General features: G+C 39.7%; 1 protein-coding gene across 3 annotated transcripts in view; it reads left to right on the top strand.

Annotated features, from left to right (window-relative positions):
- The window catches only part of FGD3 (FYVE, RhoGEF and PH domain containing 3), a 99839-nt gene that overhangs the window by 62568 nt on the left and 16324 nt on the right, over positions 1-20947 (top strand). For all 3 annotated transcript variants that reach the window (XM_083727020.1, XM_083727021.1, XM_083727022.1), the window contains 11 exons: positions 3022-3111; positions 3737-3873; positions 6008-6164; positions 7666-7804; positions 9686-9744; positions 12154-12300; positions 13585-13677; positions 14435-14514; positions 14828-14858; positions 16138-16239; positions 18751-18813. In XM_083727020.1, the coding sequence (XP_083583146.1) occupies positions 3022-3111; positions 3737-3873; positions 6008-6164; positions 7666-7804; positions 9686-9744; positions 12154-12300; positions 13585-13677; positions 14435-14514; positions 14828-14858; positions 16138-16239; positions 18751-18813 (1098 nt within the window). The remainder of the gene's footprint in view (positions 1-3021; positions 3112-3736; positions 3874-6007; positions 6165-7665; positions 7805-9685; positions 9745-12153; positions 12301-13584; positions 13678-14434; positions 14515-14827; positions 14859-16137; positions 16240-18750; positions 18814-20947) is intronic.

Raw genomic sequence — 20947 nt, 5'->3', positions numbered from 1 at the left:
TGTGGGTTAAACCACAGAGCCTAGGACTTGCCGATCAGAAGGTCGGTGGTTCGAATCCCCGCAACGGGGTGAGCTCCCATTGCTTGGTCCCTGCTCCTGCCAACCTTGCAGTTTGAAAGCACGTCAAAGTGCAAGTAGATAAATAGATATTGCTCCGGTGGGAAGGTAAACGGTGTTTCCGTGTGCTGCTCTGGTTCGCCAGAAGTGGCTTAGTCATGCTGGCCACATGACCCAGAAGCTGCTCGCTGGCTCCCTCGGCCAATAAAGCGAGATGAGCGCCGCAACCCCAGAGTCGGTCACGACTGGACCTAATGGTCAGGGGTCCCTTTACCTTTACCCTGATGCCAGTCATTTTGACTGCTGGCCAAGGTCTCTGCAGAGAGGTATTTCCCAGCCTATTACCTGAGATCCTTCAGTGTGAGTCATTGGACTTGGGACCTTGGGCATGAAAAACCATTTGAGCACAGCATCCAGATTATTTCACAAAATGATAGGTTCTCTATTCTTTTGCCATGATCACTACTCTTTTTCACTCAGCTTAGTTTGAGTGTTGATGCTGGGGTAGAGATGCCATTCCATGTCACTCTAGCATGTCTTTACCCATAAGTCTCCTCTGTTCTATTTCTACCTTAATCTGTGATTATTATTTTTAAATCACAACTTTAAAAGAATACATATTTTAAATTGTATTTCCTCTCAAAATACACATGTTAAGTTTTTTTTAACCTAAAAGAATTGTTGCAGATGGTCATCTGTCCTGTATGATCTAGTTGAGATTCCTGCAATGCAGAGGATTAGATTGGATGACCCCATAATTCTAGGAAATGTGAATACTGGTGGATTACTGAGTTCTTATCTACACATTAGTCAAGAGGCAATGATAAGGTCAATTCATAATGGAATACAGAAAAACAGATACTTGAGAAATTCGGTGTTGAAATACACTGGATCACATCAAATTGTTTTTCCTTAAGTTATCCACTGTTTCTATAGTGGAAAGATGAAGAGAAGTAAATTATTGATATTTATTAAAATCCAAATAATTATCCAATTTAATGGCATTATTTTTAATTTACTCTAATCTTGGCAGACTGATACTTTGCTGTGCATTCTGTTTAGAACGCCCCCCCCCCCCGTGAGAAAATGGGCAATAATAAACAATTAATGGGCACATTTGTGTGTAAAATACTGAAATGAAAATACTGATTAATCTTGCTAACTTTTAAAGATAGTGTTCCTGAAAGTAAGAAATGCCTCATTCCACATCACTCTTTTATGGAGTCTTATTTTATGCTATAAGGCATCAATGTCATTGAGCATTTATTAGAACCCGAACACACATGACTGAATAATTGTGTGTCTTCTCTGTCGTTTGTCCAATGAAAACTGACAAGAAGGAGCTTATTAGCTTTGATAATGTCTCTCTGACTGACATTGCTGACGTTGTATATGGGATATCTCAGCCTGGATACTTCTAAAAGAAGAAATGACATGAAAGTGATTGATTTTAGCGATTTTGCAAGTGTGTGCCCGTGTTCAAGCACAACTGCCATACTATTTTAATTGGTTAACTGGACAGATAATAAAAAATTGGAAAGAAGAGATATGGAAATATTCTATATTAGTGCTAAATCGTAGGAATGAGAGAGGCCCAGGCATATCTTGTATAGAGATGAAAAACCTAATCAAGCGAAGGCTTTCTATTCATTGAAGCCTATTGGTTTTGGAGATGAAAGACAGTTGCCATGTGATGAACACTTCAGCTGACCAGGTTATCGTATTTTATTAGCTATCAGGGTGTAAAGAGCGGGATTGTCTCAGTTCACTTACTTGGTCTTCACTTCCTTTGCCTTCTTCTCTTCTTGCTGCTTAGCAGTGTTATATCCTGAGGTGGAAGCAGAATAGAATAATAGTTGTGAATGTGTCTGCATAAACCCTGAAATCCGGAGATGAGGTTCTGGGCTGAGAACTTAGCAGCTTCATATCCTTGCTCTAATGAAGTGTGATGCTTGGCTGTTACCATCAGCCCTGGTAACAAATAAACTTGGCATGTGATGCAGAGCTTAGGAGGTGCAGGCTGCCTTAAATTGAAGTTTTTTTATTCCAAAGCCACCTGTTAGAGTTTTGTCATCGGATTTGCTCAGACCAGAAGTCAGTAAGGAAGTTTTGAAAACCAACACTGCATTGCAAGGGTTAGGTATTTCTATCTAGTTTTCTGAAACCAGTAATTTGGAGCCTTATTTTTTTAAAAAAAATTGAGAGTGGTTTTGTCTTTTTTTTGTTTGCCCCAATGCATGGACTATAACTTCTTTTTTCCTAGTGAGAAGGGATTTCAGGGCTAGAGAGACATGGTAACAACAACAACAACAACAACAATCCATAAACACCTTTTAACTTTTTTGTTCCTCGTAAAAGCATTTGATTAGCTATTGACTATGCAAGCTTAAAAATCAATAAGAAATTCTGTTTTACTTTGCCCCTAAACATGTTTGCTTTTCCCTTTTCATTTCTTGGGGTTTTTTGTTTGTTTGTTTGTTTGTTTGTTTGTTTGTTTGTTTGTTTGAAAATGAAGCAGCAGCAGCAATGTTTTAAGGCCATAAGTTGAATTTGGACATTTTCTGTGGAGGTGATTACCACTAGCGAACCACAGGAAAGGCATACTTTGATTTCTTCCCTCTTTTTGCTCCATATCGTACTAAATTTTACTAAAGGATGCCTTGTGAGAGGGTTCCATAGTTCACATTTGATGACAATGAGTGAAATATGCAAATTAGATGGTTGTAACTATACTATAAGAGGTTGCTCTGTACTAAATTGATTTTAGAGAAACAGTGAAACATACACCATCCATAAAGAGATTCATGAACCATCCAAATGTATACTTCATCAGCTCAGTAAAATGGAAGACTTTTTATGGTAGTGTGCACTTCATCAGCTGCAAGAACATAATATGAAAACGATTATTTCCTCAGCTTTTGTAATCTTGACTGAAAATTCACATTGCCTTTTTCATGTCTGCAGTGTTCAGAGCCACAGAAGCTGTTTAACATTGCAAGTGAACTTCTTCATACGGAAGAAGCTTATGTTAAAAGGCTTCATCTTCTGGATCAGGTAAGTCTACTTCTATATGGGAAATTAGCCTTGCTAAAAACTTGTAAGAAAACTTAATTTTTCTCTACTAGATCAGTTCATTTTGAACAAGTATGTCTGTATAGCTGATGGTAGTTATTTTGGACAATTAACTTCCTCAAAAGTCAAATTTATCTGCAATAGCTGAGTCAGATGTCTGTTGTCTTTTAACCAATTGTGCAATGTCTTGTGCGGAAGTAGAAAAATATATAATTGGAACACATGGTAAGGAAACCTTTCCATTTAGCCTCTTTTTTATTTCTTTCACTAGTTTTTTTTTGTCTAGCCAAATGTTAATTAAGAATGATGCTTGAAAATATTTGTAAAGCACCTTTATATGTTAAATCCATGGTTTTTCTTTAGTTGGCTTTCACTCTAAATGGCTAACATAACAAATGGCTTTGAAATAAGCAGGTGGCAGATTTATTGGAAATATATATGGATGTCTTTAGTTGAGGAGTCCTTCTAACCAGCTAGACATGTCTCTTGAATACATCTTGGGGAGAAATTCAAAAATCCATATCCGTTATCTGTCAACATCCAGCTGCTTAAATTAGTATAAATAATATACTTTTGGTTCTGATGTTGTGTGTGTGTTTTGGTGCAGGTTTTTTGCACTAAATTGTTTGAGGCGGGGATTCCACCTGATGTGGTAACAGGAATCTTTTCAAATATTTCTTCCATCTATCGCTTCCACGAACAGTTTCTTCTGCCTGAGCTCAAAACAAGGATTACAGATGAGTGGTGGGTAAATGAAGGACTACAAACAAATGTTTCTATGTTAAGAATTTCCTAGAAACTAAAAACGTCCACTTCTGTAACATGCTAGCACAACAAAATATAATGCACTGTTATTGGTATGTATCTGTATGTCACATCTTAACACTCCTGAGTGTTCCATGAACTTTACAGAATAAAGTTCAGGAGATGGCCCTCCTGAAATAGTTCCACCATGTGGTTTCACTGGCTTTGAAACCCCTGCTGCATCTGAAACTATGGCACCTACTAAGCCTTGCCCACATTAGCACAAGCTTCTATCTTGTTTTGCTTTCCTCTGTCTTTTCAGAGGCAGGGATCAGCAGCTGGTGCAGGAACAATGCTCTTTCTCATTGTTTTCAGTGTTAGGCACTGTTCCATGCTTGCATCTGAACTGCATGCTTGGAGCTAGCCTCAGGGAAGCCCATCTTTGTGAAAGCTCCATTTCCAAATCTAGCATACAAAGTCTTGGGTCAAAGCCTTGGCTGGGAAATAGAATTGCACCATAAGCACACAAATGTCTTTGGTAAAAGTATTCCCTAATAAGAATTCATACGTGGAGATAGCTATCTGTTTAGTTTTTTGTGACTAATTCACATCCGCAGCCAAAAATGCAGTGAGGCCTGCGCTCAGGCCCCTTTGACGTGTCCTTTAAAAAGACATTGTATACTTCACTTATTGAAAAACATATATTTAGATCGCTAAAAAGTTTTGGTCGAGTTCCTGTAAGGCAGGGATGTTCAACAGGTTGATTGGGATCCCCGGGAGGTTGCAGTCAATTGCTGTCAATCGCGGGCTCATTTCCCTTTGCTTTTGCCTAACAGCACCTGGCCCTGGCCCCTCTCCCCTGCCTGTATTTTCTCCTGATCTCTGTAATGTAAGACAGATTTTTTGCTGTTCTGCTAAATGTTTCCTGTTCCCGCTAAAAGTCCCCCCCCCCAAAAAAAACAGAACCCCAACAAAATGGGGCGTTTCCCCTCCCTAAAAAAGCTCAACAACTTTGACCGGAACCCCTAAAAACCCCTAAAAAGGGTGTTAGATCACTGCCAGATTTTAATTCTGAAAGTAGATCGCAGTCTCTCGGGAGTTGGCCACCCCTGCTCTAAGGAAATAAAGCTGCCCTTGGGTAAGAGGACAGCTCCTCATAAGGATGAGAACCTGGTTAAAAGACAGGCAAAAGATACGTATAAACGAATTTTCATAATGAACAGAGGTGTAACCATGGCTGTCCCTTGTGAATCTTCATTGCTGTTTAACTTGTTCTCGAAAAATGTGAATAATGTGATAGCAGCCATAATTGCAGAAGACACCAAATGGATTCAGATTGGTCAGTCCTGGGTATTAAAGCCTCGGGGGAAGAGAATAAAGTTTCATAGAGAATGGGAATACAATTTCCTAAACATTAATGGAACTACAGCATCAGTCCTTGAGAAGGGGCAGGGTGACTGTTGCTCCCTGCTTGCAATAATGCTGTACTTGCTAGGATGAGGTGGGGTGAGATTGGAGGAGCTGCAGCTTAGCAATGTGGCATTGTGCCTGTGGTGCCATCACTGCCATTCTAGAGCTCCCCATCTTCATCACTGCCTGCTCCAATGCCAGGATGCTGCTGCTGCTGCTCCCCCTATACACCTCTGTGAAGACTCCAACTGGTGTTTGCCCGTAGAATTGTAGAATTGGAAGGCACCCTGGGGCCATCTAGTCCAACCCCCTGCATTCCAGGAATCTTAACACACGATCCCTCATCCAGTTTGAAATGATACTGTGCCCTGCTTAGCTTGGCAAGCGTGCTAGCAGCTTTACTGCCACACAACTTGATGCAAGATAATTCAAATATGCACCTTTACAAAGCTTGTAATTTTGAATTCCAAATGGTGTAGTAATAGAAGCACTTGTTTACAAGGCAATGGAAGTGTTGTTTTCAAACTCATGTTTAATTTTGATGCAAGTGAGTAAGTAGAATTTCCCCCCATCCACATAATTTTAACTATACTTGTAATTTATGAAGATCAATTATATCAGACTGCATTCAAACATAGGATGTGTAATTGTAGTTGCCAGCTGATGTCATATTTCATTTCCGTGTTTTTCTTTAAATTTGTCTTGCTATTTCTTCTGTCTACAGGAATACAAACCCAAGGCTCGGAGACATCGTCCAAAAACTTGCTCCATTTCTGAAGATGTATGGAGAATATGTAAAGAATTTTGACAGAGCAATGGACATGGTGAACACATGGATGCAGAGATCTGTTCCTTTTAAAGCTGTTATTCAAAACATACAGGTATAAATCATTTATACTTCTCACAGTCTATGCCTTGTTGACATTACACATGCGAGGGAGTGAAACCAGAAAAAGTTCCATTCCACACACTTATGGTATCATATACTGGATAGGTCTGCCTGTGTAGCTCTGTAGCCAAGAAAACCTTTTAGGGAAGGCAGGGTTGATTTCAGTGACACGTGATTGTGCCAGCTAGATCTCTGGCCAGCTCATTGGTTTTACACAGAGTATTGTAATAAATATAAACCCATTAAATGGGCATATGAAATTTATTATTATAAACTCTGAATTGAAGCCAGGCTTAAAAGTAAAATAACTTCCTTGAAGAAGCCACTTTTTATGGCTTGACTTAGTGTTATGTCTGAACATGTCTGATCATGGTTTATTTCATCTAGACAAGCCGTGAACAGTAAGACCTTGGTTTCAGGTCATGGTTTGTCCAGAGCAAAATAAACCACGATCCTGGATTCAGAAATAACGCTAAGCTAAGCCTAAGTACTGTAAGCTAAGCCTACAGTAGTAGGACCAGAGGAGAAACAAAGCTGCTACAACCTTCTAACTGGGAACCATCAACATTTGCTGGCTTGCATTAATCCATAGTTTAAGATAAACCTGTTTTTCTCTTCATGCATAGTCATTATATTGATCAATGTATTCCATCATAATTAACTTGCAGACTTTGAGTTGAATCCAATGTTAGTTTTACTTTGAGCAGACTAGTTTAAATTAATAGACATGTGTAACTTAGGTCCATTAATTTCAATGGGCAGGATTTGTCTATTGAGTCCCAGTCAGCAGCAGAAGCCCCGTGCAAGGATTTCTTCCTGCACAGTGAGCCTCCTTCCCTCTCCTCCCCCTGGATGCCCCCCTATGGCTCCCTAAAGTGACTGGTGGTGGTGGTAGGGTGGTCCTGAGAACTCCCAGAACAGTGGATGGTGGGAGGAGATAGGGGATTGTTCTGCCCATTAAGGTGAAATACTTGCACTGGTGGAATGATCAGAGGAGCTTGATGTTGACTTCCTTCCATTGGGTCTATTCTGTATACAACACTTCGTACTTCTTTGTTTTGTGATGAATATACCACTGAGAAATAATGAAATAAATAATACTGTTACGGGAAACATGAATTGGGTAGTAGATGGGGATGAACTGCTGTACTGAACTGAGCCTAGGTTGAAACCAAGGTATCAGTAAGAGATGCCTTTAGGCCTGGATCCAGCATGACATAGTAATTAAATGTCCTTTCCTTTCGTTCCTCTTTTTATTATGATGATAATTTGTACATCTGAAAGCAGTTCTATAGAACACTTTGCTTGATTCTGTGTTTACCTTGCCATGACTGCCAGCATCTTTATGATAATTTTAAAAAACTGACTAATTAAGCATATGAACATCTTTCTGCAGTCCTACATCATTAAATGGTTTAAGTACATGGATATGGCAAAAGAAAAAAATTGTTCTTGATTGATTTTCTAATCAGCCTGTTTTCCTTTAATTACAGAAAGAAGAAATATGTGGAAACTTGACATTACAGCATCACATGCTGGAACCTGTACAGAGAATTCCACGCTATGAGCTTCTCCTAAAGGATTACCTTAAAAAACTTCCTGAAGAGTCACTAGACCGAAAAGATGCTGAAAGTATGTACAGTTTTCATTCACATGGTTCAGCATCTTATTCTGTGTGGGGGCATAAATATGCATCATGTTATAGCTTTTCAAAATTAAACCTTTTCCTCTTTTGTCAAAATCTGACAACACCACTCTTTGATGGATTTCTATTGTGGCCCTGTTAAACCAAACGTGTCATTTCTTTTTTACTTAGTGCACAGCACCTGATACATACCTATTGCATGATAATGATAGTTCCAATCAACTTATTCTCTGGTAGTGAAGCTTCTGACACCAGTTTTCTGAAGTGTCATGATGGCGCATAACGTTTCCTGACATTTCAACTGTTTGCCAGCCAACTTTTTTGAGAGAGAAACTGAAGTTTCTGATTGGGTAGGATTTCAACTTTACACAGGGACAGAAATAGATTTGAGAGGAGACTCAGTATAAGGAAGATATCATTGGAAATGGGTAAACTAAGAGGCAGGAACTCAAGAGGCAATGGAGCTGGGAGAACAATGGGCACGGGACTGAGAATGGAATCTGAGACAAGGAGAAAGACAGTGGGTCACAATGGCTGCTAGGTTTAGATCCTTAAAGTAATTGATTGGTAGTAATCATCTAGTTCAGGAATGGGCAAATTGTGCCCTCCAGATGTTGTTGGACTCCAAATCCCATCAACCCAAGACTGACCATTTTTGTGTTTTTATATTGTAAACTGTCTTGTGAACCTCAGATAAAAGTATATAAAATTTAAAACAATAACAATAACAATTAAATAAATATGGAGTGGCATAGGTTCCCCATCTGCTGATCTATATCTTTTGAATACCATAATACATTATTCTATGTGTTACATGTAAAGAACATATCTTTGGCCATTTCCCCCCTTGGTGCTATGAGTTGGATGTAGGATTCTTCCTGTTCAAAAGTATCCAGGCCAGTTCATGCAATCCTCCCACCCATATATATAGACTCAGCATGTGCTGGGACAGAGAAGCAAGCCTTCCTCCTCTAGCTTGCCATACATTCAGTCTTGCTTGATCTGCTTTGTATGCTTAACTGGCTGAAAGTCTAATGTGGTATCAGTTCCCCTGCAGGTTTCCTTCCACAAAGAAAAGTACAGACAAAAGGGGACTTGCAGTTCCTTATGCTGATTCTGGGCAACTGAAGAGAAGCATTTGCTAAAGACAGCTTCCTTCTATATAATGAATATGTGCCTTGGAAGCACACAACCAGAAAAGGCACAAATTATGTTTCAGATGTGAAACACCTTCAGAGAGGTGTTTGAGGCTGGGCTTGAACATTAAGAACCTAAATTAACACCAACCATAAATTAGGGAAAAGAAATTCCTGTTCCTGCACATGAAGTTGTATAAATAAAGTTGTGCCTAAGCAAAATGACTGTTCATATATTGCATGCTTTCCTCTCTTGGTAATTTACTGGGTAATTTACTGTTGCCCACTGTATACAGGGGACTCTCAACTCATGTGATAGTTACATTCTGGGTATCACACATAAAACCAAAATCGCATATAGTCAAAACACATTGGGTTCAATGGCAGGTAGGATTGCCAAAGTCATTTTTCCTGGAACACCCTCCCTCATTCCCCTTTTTATTTATTTTTGAAATTCTTTTGCCAAGCATGTAAATCTGAATGCACACAAGTTGCAAGTTATCTGTGCTACTTATTTCAGTTTTTAAAAATGTGTCCTATGTTAATACTCTTGCATACACACTTGACCCTCACAAGCACAGGAATATGATGCAATGGATTTGTCCTTACAAATCTGTCATTTATGTGCAGCCGCATTTTTGCAGAAATGCTGTACACATCAGGGAAATAAAAAACTGCACTATTAACTGATAACGATCTTGAGAATGTGTAACTGCTGCTGCTTTATTGCAGAATCACTGGAGCTCATTTCTACTGCGGCAAACCATTCAAACGCAGCCATCCGAAAGATGGTGAGTAGAAATTGTGTAACTGAATCATCACCTGAGCCATTAACTGAACTTCCTATTTGAACCAGTGGTTTTCTCATTACTCCATGAAGACTTAATGTTGGTTTTTCATACTTATTCAAACTTTCTAGATCAAACTGAAGTATAAATTAGTGCCTTTCTATAGTTATTATCTATCATTTATGTATATGAGGTCCGTCGCCCCGGCATTTTCTCTCTTGTAACTGATACTAATTTATGTAGCCATTTTCAAAAACTCATCTTTTGTTGTAGTTTCTTTCCTGTGTATTCTAAAAATGTTCATAAGTTTTAAATATTCAGCCGTTGTTCTTGCAAATGAAACAGGCCAATTAGGGGATTTGACCCTATATATGGCAGAGAGCAGGTCCATATATTTACATTTTTTAGCCATATATGAATATGAACATATATGAGATAGGTGTTGTGTGAAATTGCAATTGCCTGTGACCCTAATACCTGGGGGGCAGGAGGTATTCTCGTCATTAGGCAAATGAATGCATGACTCACAATGAGTTTATTTATAGTGTGGCAAGTGGACATGTTCCTAAGGTTCATTCCCGTTCTGAAAAATAAGCCAAACCCAAATTAAAGACCATGCTTCTGTCATTAAGAAGACATATATAAAGACATTTGCTTATAACTGAAAATCCTATAAGAAATGTAACAATGATGGAATAAGCAGCAGAGCATATGCTTTGCCTACAGAGGTTTCTGGTTTCAATACCTGCAGAGCTTCTCTAAGTGCTAGTGTTCATGTGGTTGAGCAGATGACATCTCAGTTAGTCAAACTCTGAAAGGCAGGCTTAGTCTGGTTTCCAAAATGGCAATGTATGCACTAACTGCAATAAGAACATTTACAAAGATTAGCAATACTTCTTTGTAATCGTGCCAAAACACTGAAAATCCATAAAACTCTCTCTCTCTGTGTGTGTGTGTATACAATACCGAGACAATTTCTATAAGATCCAAGCTTTGTGTATGTGTTTATTTAATAAAATCATCCTGCCTTCTCTTGAAAACATTTTAAAGAAAATGCAAGGTTTGTTTTAGACGTTACATATTTACTTGTCTAATTTTACCTCCCAGCAACACTTCTGTTTTTGTTAGAAATAATTATAGGCAATGCTTTAAATGAACCCACTTGTTTCTCACTCTGGGCGTTCTTTACAGGAAGTAGTTGTGGCTTTTTCTCTTTCTCAGATTCAGAGGTGTTTTCATCTTCTTTATTGAGACACCATTATTCTTGCACAGGAGTAGGGAACATTTGCATTCAAAGGGTCTCTTATCTTGCCAGTGCTCTGAGTGCCAAGTGGATGGGATCAAAGGCTGGCAATAATAAAGAAACCATGCAGCTTGCAACACACACATATAGCAAGGCATGGGGAACAGTTGCTAAGGAAGCTGTGTAGTGTGTAGTTTTAATCCTATCAATGTTCAATTGTTTTTTAATTATTGTTTTTAGTGTTTTTTAATGTACTTGTAAGCCACCTTGAACTATGTCAGGGAAAATGGGGTGGGGGATTAACAACAACAACAACAACAACAACATACAGTGGTACCTTGGGTTACATACGCTTCAGGTTACACACTCCGCTAACCCAGAAATAGTGCTTCAGGTTAATAACTTTGCTTCAGGATAAGGCGGCACAGCAGCAGCAGGAGGCCCCATTAGCTAAAGTGATCCTTCAGGCTAAGAATGGACCTCCGGAACAAATTAAGTACTTAACGTGAGGTACCACTGTACTAGTTGTACTCAGAATAGATCTGTTGAAATCAATAAACATTACTACCTCACGTCCTTCAATGCCAATGGGTCTACCCTGAGAAGAATTTGGTTGTCTGGAAAAATTTAATGGCTGCACTGGAAATTGGTGTACAGACCTTTGTGACACATATAAGGCAGCCCCTACTTGCTAAAATTCATATGTGGGCATCAGATCCCCATGAAAGTGTCTTTCTCTAGCTTCCAGCTCTTATTACTGCTGTTATGAGGGCTAGAATTTTATCTTCTTTATGATCTTGGGAATCAATTTCCTGACTACTTTGACAGAAGAGCTATTTGGGATTCTGTTGCAATGCAATGAAGTACCAAGAGATGATTAAAATAGAGAGGATTAAATGCTTTATGTTGCTAGAGTGCATTCTGTTTTCATGGTTGCTTTTTTAAGGCTGTGAAAAACCATGGACTTGCACTGTTTATTTCTTCTTTCATGTATTTTTTTGTTGGTTCATTTTTTATTATTTTTAATACCAGTATTTAGTAATTCTTCAGTAGGTAGCATTTCCCCTGTTAATTAATTGAATTATTTTTTTCTTCTAGTGTGTGTATCGTAAAGCAATAGACAAAGACTAGCTGTTAGCTGAGTTGGCATTTCCTTTTTGTGCTTGTAGGAAAAGATGCACAAGCTGTTAGAAGTGTATGAGCGCCTTGGAGGAGAAGAGGATATTGTTAATCCAGCCAATGAATTGATTAAAGAAGGGCATATTCAGAAACTGTCAGCAAAGAATGGCACCGCTCAGGATAGGTATCTATTTCTGGTGAGTTACTTCATTTCTCAGGAGTGAAGTGTTCACCTACTTTGTAGACACAAAGTCTCCTTTGATCTGATTGGTCAGGTCTTGCTGGTGGAGTCTGCTCTGTATTGCACATGTATACTCCTTTCACAAAAGCAGGTTCTGTTCTGTTTTAAAGAAAATGTTCTTTCTGTTGCCATACCAGTATTTGATGATGCTTTGGGTTTTGTGTAATTGGCACTTTTATTAGTTTACCCCAGAGTGCTGCTGAATATTAAATAGTCCATAGACATTAACCTGACAAACCCATTGCCACCAGACATAAGTATAATCTTTTAAATTATCATTAACAGCCACAGGCTCAACAGTGGACAGCGTCAACTATTTTGTGCAAAAAACAGGAGCAGCACTTTGGAAATCTGAGGTCAGGCCCAGCCAGCCATTAGCTGTTGATCTTCTGACATGGCTCTCTGAATATAATATCCACACATAGTTACTCTCTGTGTGAGTCCACATGTGATATAGAAAGCTTTTCTTATTTTTATAGTTCTGCAGAGAAAACTACTGAAATATCTGCTGGAAAACACTCTGGCATCTTCCCAGCATGTTGTGGGTTGGTTTTGCACAGGTATATTGTACATTGCAGGTATAGGGCAGGATTCACCTGACTCCTGTTGTCACAAGCCCTGCATGAGGATGTTTGCTTGTCCAAGGGGTATTTCCCCTCCCTGAAAATTGGCTCTGGGGTGGGTGAGTAGGAGAACAACCAATATAGTGTGTGTGGAGGGGTGTCATTCTGTCTGGCAGTGGCATTGAATTTCACTCATAGTTATTGCCAGGCAATCCCCCCCCCCCCTGTAACCAGGCCTGTGGCCTTTTGTTCATGGCCAGGATGTTTTTAATGTGTTTCTTTTGCCTTTAATTCTTTTGCTTTTAATGTATTTATTGTGGGGTGTTGTTTATTTGTCTGTTTGGTTGTAAGTTGCTTTGGGTTGCCCTGGGCAAGATGAAGTGACCAAGAAATTTAATAATAATAATAATAAATCACAATTCATAGAAGGTAGATGATTCACAGTCAAAATTGAGCTTTCCTCAATCCCCCCATGAGCTGTGGCTATAAAAATGAATTCCTGATAAATTTCATATACCACAGTGCTAGAAATTTTAACCTTTATTGGAGAAATGAACTATAACAACTGATTTTGCAATTAAGGGTGTGGCTATGCTTACTGATTTTATAATGAAGGGTGTGGCTGAATATTAAAGTGATTTCCACATACCATAACAAGAATTTTCCATCAATTGCAGTTTAACAGCATGGTGTTGTACTGCGTGCCCAAACTGAGATTAATAGGCCAGAAATTCAGTGTGCGAGAAAAGATCGATATTGCAGGATTGCAGGTTTGTATCTTGTTTGCTTGCATTTATAATATACTTTTATAACAGCGTTTGGATAGCTCAGTTGGTTAGAGCGTGCTGCCGATAATGCCAAGGTTGCAGGTTCGATCCCCTTAAGGGACAGCTGTTTAGTCCTGCATTGCAGAAGGTTGGACTAGTTGATCCTCAGGTTCCCTTCCAACTCTATGATTCAGGATTTGTCACTCTTGTTGAGAAACAAGCATTTTGGCCATCCCCAGATGCATAAGCAAAGTAAAACACAGGCAACGTGGAAGGCGGAACATGACATGCTGTTATTGAAGATGGAATTGCAGGAAATGAGTATGCAGTATTGCAGACTGTGCAAACAATAACAACAACAAAGCCACAGTCAGTTTCTCCTTTGGCATTGCAGCACCATCAGTGCCACTTGAAAGCCGCTGAGCTCAAAACATAGTGGATGTGGACCCATACATTTCTCCGTGCCTAGACAAGTCGCAGATACAGTCTAGGTTAGAGTTCAAGTCTCTTCCACCAACTGCTTCTGCACCTTACCGCTGGCAAACCTTGTTTGTATCTCAGGAAAAAACCTTGTGTAAATAATGCCTCTGAAAGCATTGTCATTAAAAAGTAGACACTAGATGTTATTTTTAAACAAACAGTTCATTATTATTAATAGTTGCTGCTGTTTATTTAGAGAGAGTAGAGGTTTGTTTGGTAATCTTAAAAGTGTTTGGAAAATTACATTTTAAAGTATAGCAAAATATACTTGGTTTCCTAGGTCCAGGAAATCAGCAAGCAAAACGTGGCTCATACATTCTCAATAACAGGAAAGAAGAGATCATTGGAGCTACAAGCTAGGTACAGAATTTTGTTCATTCATTCTGCATGTTTTGAGCAAGGAATGTTAGGCTGTGGAAGCAATTGGTAAAATAATTCATTCTAGTAAATACTATTGTTTTGAATCATAAATAAGGTAGAGGGGAAGCAAGGGGTAGTTTTCAATTATATGCTGCCGAGTTTAGAATAGGTGGCATATCAGATTCCAGCAACAAAACACAAATTTACTGTAGAGATGAATAAGACTATTATTTGCTTATAAGACTGCAGATATTAAACAGCTACTGAATATGCTACATGTATACAACATGTATGTCTCTTCTGCATTTTATAGGACAGAAGAAGAGAAGAAAGAATGGATCCAGGTCAGTATAAGCATATTTTACTTAGCCTTTGTGCCAGCCCATTTCATTTAAGGTGTTCTTCTTTGCTAAGTACATTAAGCTGCATATAGGAACTTTTTTCTCCATTTCATTATTTCCAAGATGTTATACCCCACCCTGCCAAAAAGACATCTTTCCCTGAGCAACTTACAATAAAACAATAAAATACAGCTATACAAAGATAAGTAAAGCTGAGTAAAATAACAATAAAGCTAGCAATTTTTTTTTAAAAAAAGCATTATAAAAAAAAAACAGACACTGGAGATGAAAGCATGCCATTAACATTCCTGAGATAGTAAAAAAAGACTTTGGTGCTAAGATGACGCCAGAGTAGGCAAATATGAACCTCCTGGTGGTATTTCATAACTAGGACTGTAACAGAAAAGGCTGCTCCCTAATCATAATCTACCAAGTGTTGTATCTAGCAAAGCCATCCTATTAGTGCAAGGACTTCTGCCTGAACAACAAAACAGCCTCTCTGCCCCATGTGATGCTGCACTCCACCCAGATCTATCCTGGGGTTTCCTCCAACCCTTCACAGCAGATTGGTGAGGGAGTAGAGGGAGAGGAAGTCCCGTTACGCAAGCAGAAGGCATTGCGCAGCTTGGTCGGATACAGCCCTGTATTCTTGTTGGGTATCCAAAGCCTCTGAGGATTATCTTAAGGCACTCATGTGAAGAAAATGGTCGAATATGTCCCAAGCCATGAAGAAATAACTTTAAAAGTGGGCATAATCACTTTAATGTGAACCTGAACATAGACGAATACCCAATGCAGATGCTTCAGAACAAGCAAGATGGATTCCTAATGCCGAGTCCCAGTTAGCATTTCCACAATAGTATTTTACACTAACTGCGTCTTCAAAGGCAGCCTCACATGTACTCTATTACAGTAATGGAAAATATTGCTTCGGGGTGAGGAACTGATGACTTCTACGTTGAAATCTTATTGGTGTTTTAGCAGAAGACCCATTGCCTACCTCTCCCATTACATTTATATAATTCTGATAGTGCTTTTGTTCCTTATAGTTAGTTAACTGAAGTGACCTTTCAGTTTTTACAGAATACATTCTTAAATTGAGGCTCTACTTTTGTAAGTCATACTTGGAAATTCTTTATCTTGTAGAAACAACACTCTTAAGTAATGACATCTGCAAACAGTTTGGTTTTGTTTTGTTTTAAAAAAGGTTTTTGGTTTTGTGTTCTAAATAAGATTTTGCAGCTTACTTTTACTTACTGCATTTCTTGGAATTTTATTGCAGGTCATTCAAGCAACAATTGAAAAACATAAACAGAACAGTGAAACGTTTAGAGCTTATAATAGCTCTTTTTCTCAAGAAGATGAGCATCTCCCAGATTCATCAGTAAGCATTTAGTGATCATTATTCCTGTGGGTCTTTGCTGTCATATATATTGCACTTAAATGTGCAATTTTTTTGTTTTTAATTTGTAGCCTGTGGTTTTGATCTATAGTTCCCTTAAGTGGAGCTTCACTCCTGGGACTTTCCATTGGGGAACTGGACAAAGGGGGGCAATTTTCTCCATCTCTTGACACTTGCTTATATTGAGTTAAATTAGTCACTTTATGAACATGCTTAAAAGCACAGGTCCTAGTACCAATCCTTGGTGGCATAAGAACCAACTCCTAAGGGTTAAGGTCCTTTCAGGTGCCCCCCATAAAATATTTGAGCCCCCCCCCCACCTAAAGTTGATGGGCATTACCATTCAAATAGCATGTGTGTGCTGTGTCTTTGTTTGATTATGCAAGGTTGGCTCTCTTGCTTGGTGGACTCCACTTTCTACTTCTATCCATTAGGAGAACTATCCATTTATTCCTGCTCTCTGCTTCCTGTTTCTTACCCAGTTACTGATTCTTAAGAGGATCTCTCCTCTTATTCTGCGACTGATAAACTTACTCAGGAATATTTGACAATGTACTTTTATCTATATACTTGTTGGCACTCTCAAAATACTAAGAAAGGTTACCTTTGCTGAAACTTGTTCTTCTATATGCTTGGGAGTTCTACCTTTAATAAAGCTTTTCACCAGTTTTCCAGGAATAAGTAAACTGGTCTGTAATTTGCTGGATTCCTTTAAAAGAGACTCATGTTAAGTTGGCTACTTTCCACACCTCAGGTATGAGATTTGATAGTAGGCACATGTTACATATTTTTCTTAGAAGATCAACAATTTCACATTTGAACTCTTTAAGAACTCTCAAGTGGATGCCATCTGGGTCCAGTGTTTTGTCAGTTTTCAATTGGCCCATAAGACCTAGAACGTAGTCACTTATCACTGCTATTCTCATACTCCATCTCTAAGAAAGTTCAGACCCAGGGATTTATCCCACATCTTCTGTGAGGCAGGCACAAGAATTCATTCAGCTTCTCTGAACTTTCTCTTCTATCCTTTAACAGTCTTTTGATACCCATGTCATTCAAAAATCCAGCTGCTTTCCTAGCTGGTCTCCTGCTATTCATGTATTTAAAGAGTTTTTTGTTGGTGGTCTTTATGTTTTTAACAATGTGCTCCTTGAACTCCTCTCCCTCCCCTTTCAACAAAGCTGCAGTTTTCTCAAGAAAATGGTCTCTAATAGCCTCTAAGAGCTTCCTTTTCTCTGCTTGCTAACCATGATGACATCCTCTTGGCCCTGGTAGTACATTTCTTGAACTGTAGTATACATTCTAGTCAAGCTTTCATTGTGGTTTTGAAACCTCCAAGCATTCTGGAGAAATTGGGTCCTCTCTACTTTGCCTCTTAGCTTCCTTTTTACCAGTTCCTTCATTCTGGGGAGCTTTTCTCTTTTGAAATCAAATGTGACTGTGTAGAACTTTCTGGGCAATTGTCTGCTCACATAGATGTTAAATTTGATAGTATTATGGATCACTGTTCCCAATTGGCTCAACAGTACTTATATCTCACGCCAGGTTCTGAGTTCTACACCTCTAGTTGATTCCCATAGAACATCATCATTTAGGATATCTAGAAATAGATGCTACCAGTTTGTTATGTTTGGAGCATATAGCCTGTCTGTCTGAGGGTAATTAAAGTCACCCATTACTACAGCAGTTCTCCTTTGGAAGTCTCCTGGATTTTATTCTCCATCTCAAGATTCTCTCAGCATTTTGGTCAGGGTGATGATAGTACACCCCGAGTACTAAATTGCTCTTGGAAGCCAGTATTACCACCCACAACAGTGTTGCTAGCTTTCAAGAATTTTAAATATGATGATTTTATGTTCTATTAGAACCAAAATGTTATTACATCATGGGCAGATATATGTTGGTGTGCACAAAAAGAGCCAGTGCGGTATAGCCTATGGTATGTTTGTATGAGCCTTTTGAATCCGGGTTCAAATCGCCACTCAGATATGAAGTTCATTGGGTCCTTGAGCAGTCCTAACATGCAGGTGCTTTGCTGGGAAATGCTAAAATGGGGAACTCCCTGGACAAAAGGTGGATAGACTATAATAAAGTATAACTACTGATATCCTGTGTATATTAGACAGAGAAGGTCTATTCTGGTGCCTCATTTATCATTCCACAATGTCAAATTACAATGTTGGGTAGAACTGTATCCATAGTGGCTGAAATGCCTCTCAGGTATTTTGTGTCGCCGCCCATTGTCTGTGTATATTTCACAACAGCTCTTTCATCAGTGGTGTCATATACCATTACGGTCTGGTGCCCATGTAACAGTGCAGACCTTCATTGCACCTCTGGGTCACCTTGCAACCACAAGAATGGTGTAACAGCAGTCATAGTGACCCTTCCCAAACACTCCTTGGCCAGTGCAAGAGCTCATAGTATCGAGCTATTAAAGAGCTAGGTGTTTTATTAGTATTCATGTGCTTTCTGATGGCTTTCCCACAACAGATAGCGAGCACCAGTTCTGTGGAATCCATGCCAGGAACAGATGGTAGCAGCACATCTGGAGGGGTAAGCGATTGCGAGGAGGATGCCTCATGAAATCAAATGTTCAAATGTTTTGTTTTGATGAGGGGGGGGGGGAGCAGGCCCATTCCAGACATGCATTAGCCTATATTCTCTATTTGAATTTTATTTACTTGAACTGTGCCTTTTCACCATTAGTGAAAATTGCTCCTGTCCTTTTCTAATGTAAAACTTTCAACACTTACCTCACTTCTGAAACACGAGCCCGTATGCAGACTGAATTAGCTTCCTTTGAATACTGTTGGAAAAGAAAGCCACTCCCGAACTAAGGAGGGGGGGTTGCGGGCTCACGCCCCCGTCCACATTCTCGCGGGGCTGGTGTCAGCCCCGCGGGACTCAGGGATTCCCCAGCCTCTTTAATATTCATCGCCCCCAGCGCCAGCCAATTGGCTGGTGGCGGGGACGGGATTTCTAGGTGCACTTAAGGTCAGGGTAGCCCTGGTTCGCCCCTTTCTTTCTCTCCAGCAGCAGTGGTAGTTCGTTAAAGGACTCCAGGAGGCGTCGCCTCGTCCGAAACCTACGGAGGCTAGGGCCTAAAGCGCGTTCCTGAGCGGTAACCCCTTGGGGAGCGCCTAGGGATGTGCATCTCGGGGGCTCCCCCTGCTGGTGCTTAACCCTTCCCGGTTAGACCGGATAGTCAGTTAGGGCCAATGCAGAGAGAGCAGGAGGTGGAGTCCCCTTTCTGAGATGGTGCCTGTCACCCACAATTTTTGGAAACACTTGCGTTTATACCATTTTCCATTTTTAAAATCTGCTGCCTGCTTAAATGGAAGGCACACTTTTAGCCACTCAAACGGTAATTAGGTATATTCACTGATTAAGGATTGCAGCCCTTCTTACAGTTTAGCTTGCTTCAGTCACACCATAGTATTCTCAAGCCCAAAATGTCTTGTTGTAAACAGGCGTGCACTCCAGGGATTCATACAGGCCATTTGACTAAGTTAGGCCCACTAATTTCAGTGGTCTACCCTGAGTGAAACTGAGTTAAATACCACCCATAATAAAGTGTATGTGTGCTGCCTGAATGATTTCCTATGAGGTTTTGAAGAAAGAGATCATGTGGATGAAATAGGGGAGGGTGTTTCCCTGCCACAGTTCACAAGACCATTCTGCTATGTAACTCAATGGAAGGGGTAGTCATTGTGGTACCCTCCAGAACTCTGTCTCCTATTATCCTCAGTCAGCATAGCTAATGGGAGTTGTAGTCTAGCAACACCTGGAGACATAGTCCCAGGCCCTTCAGTAAACCCAACATGCAATACTTTCCCCAGAAAATCTGCCTTTGCTGTCCATCTACTACCAAACCAGGTTCTAGATCCTTGCAGTACTTAACAGAGCCCTGAAAAACCTGGGTCCTGGATTGCCTAAACCCTTATAACCAAACTCAGTCATTGAGATCATCTGTAGAAGCATCATTGATCGTCCCCCAAGTTGGGGCGGTGCTCATCTGACAATAAGAAACCGAGCCTTTAGTATTGTTGGTCCAGTCTTGTGAAATGCTCTGCTAAATAGAGCATCAGCGGGTGCCTTCTGTTTCAACCTTTAAACACCTGCTAAGAACTTCTCTGTGCTACCCTATTTACATAGTGGTCAGTTGATGGTCTTTGATTTTAAAATTTCACATGTTTTTATTAGAGGTAGTTGTTGTTGCCAACTGCTTTGACTTTTTAAATGATCCAGCATACTCTGTTTGCCATTCAACAATTTGAGATGCTGTGCAATTTCCTGGCATTTTCATAAAAGGCTTGGAGGACAACTGTAGGGATATGGCAACTTAATTTCTTAGTTGGGATTTGTTACAACTGCTCTAAATAGTCACAGCAATCCCAGCAGCTCTTGAATGGCAGCTGGTGGCGATGGTAAATCGCTGTTACATCTGATGTTTGCCAGGGCTTGGCTGCTTGCTCTGGTATGGGAGAGGAGGAAATGCCTGAATGCCATGGGGAGCTTTTTGCTGTGGGGAATTATTTGGGTCTTGCTGTGAACAGTGGTTATGGTTACTTTTTTATATTAATGTACAGTGATACCTTGGGTTACATACACTTCAGGTTACATAAGCTTCAGGTTACAGACTCCGCTAACCCAGAAATAGTACCTCGGGTTAAGAACTTTGCTTCAG

The sequence above is a fragment of the Podarcis gaigeae genome, assembly GCF_964106915.1.
Source record: "Podarcis gaigeae genome assembly, chromosome: 2".
In the NCBI taxonomy this organism is placed as follows: domain Eukaryota; kingdom Metazoa; phylum Chordata; class Lepidosauria; order Squamata; family Lacertidae; genus Podarcis; species Podarcis gaigeae.
Note: the sequence above shows the minus strand (reverse complement) of the source record. Positions and strands in the feature narration are given on the sequence as shown.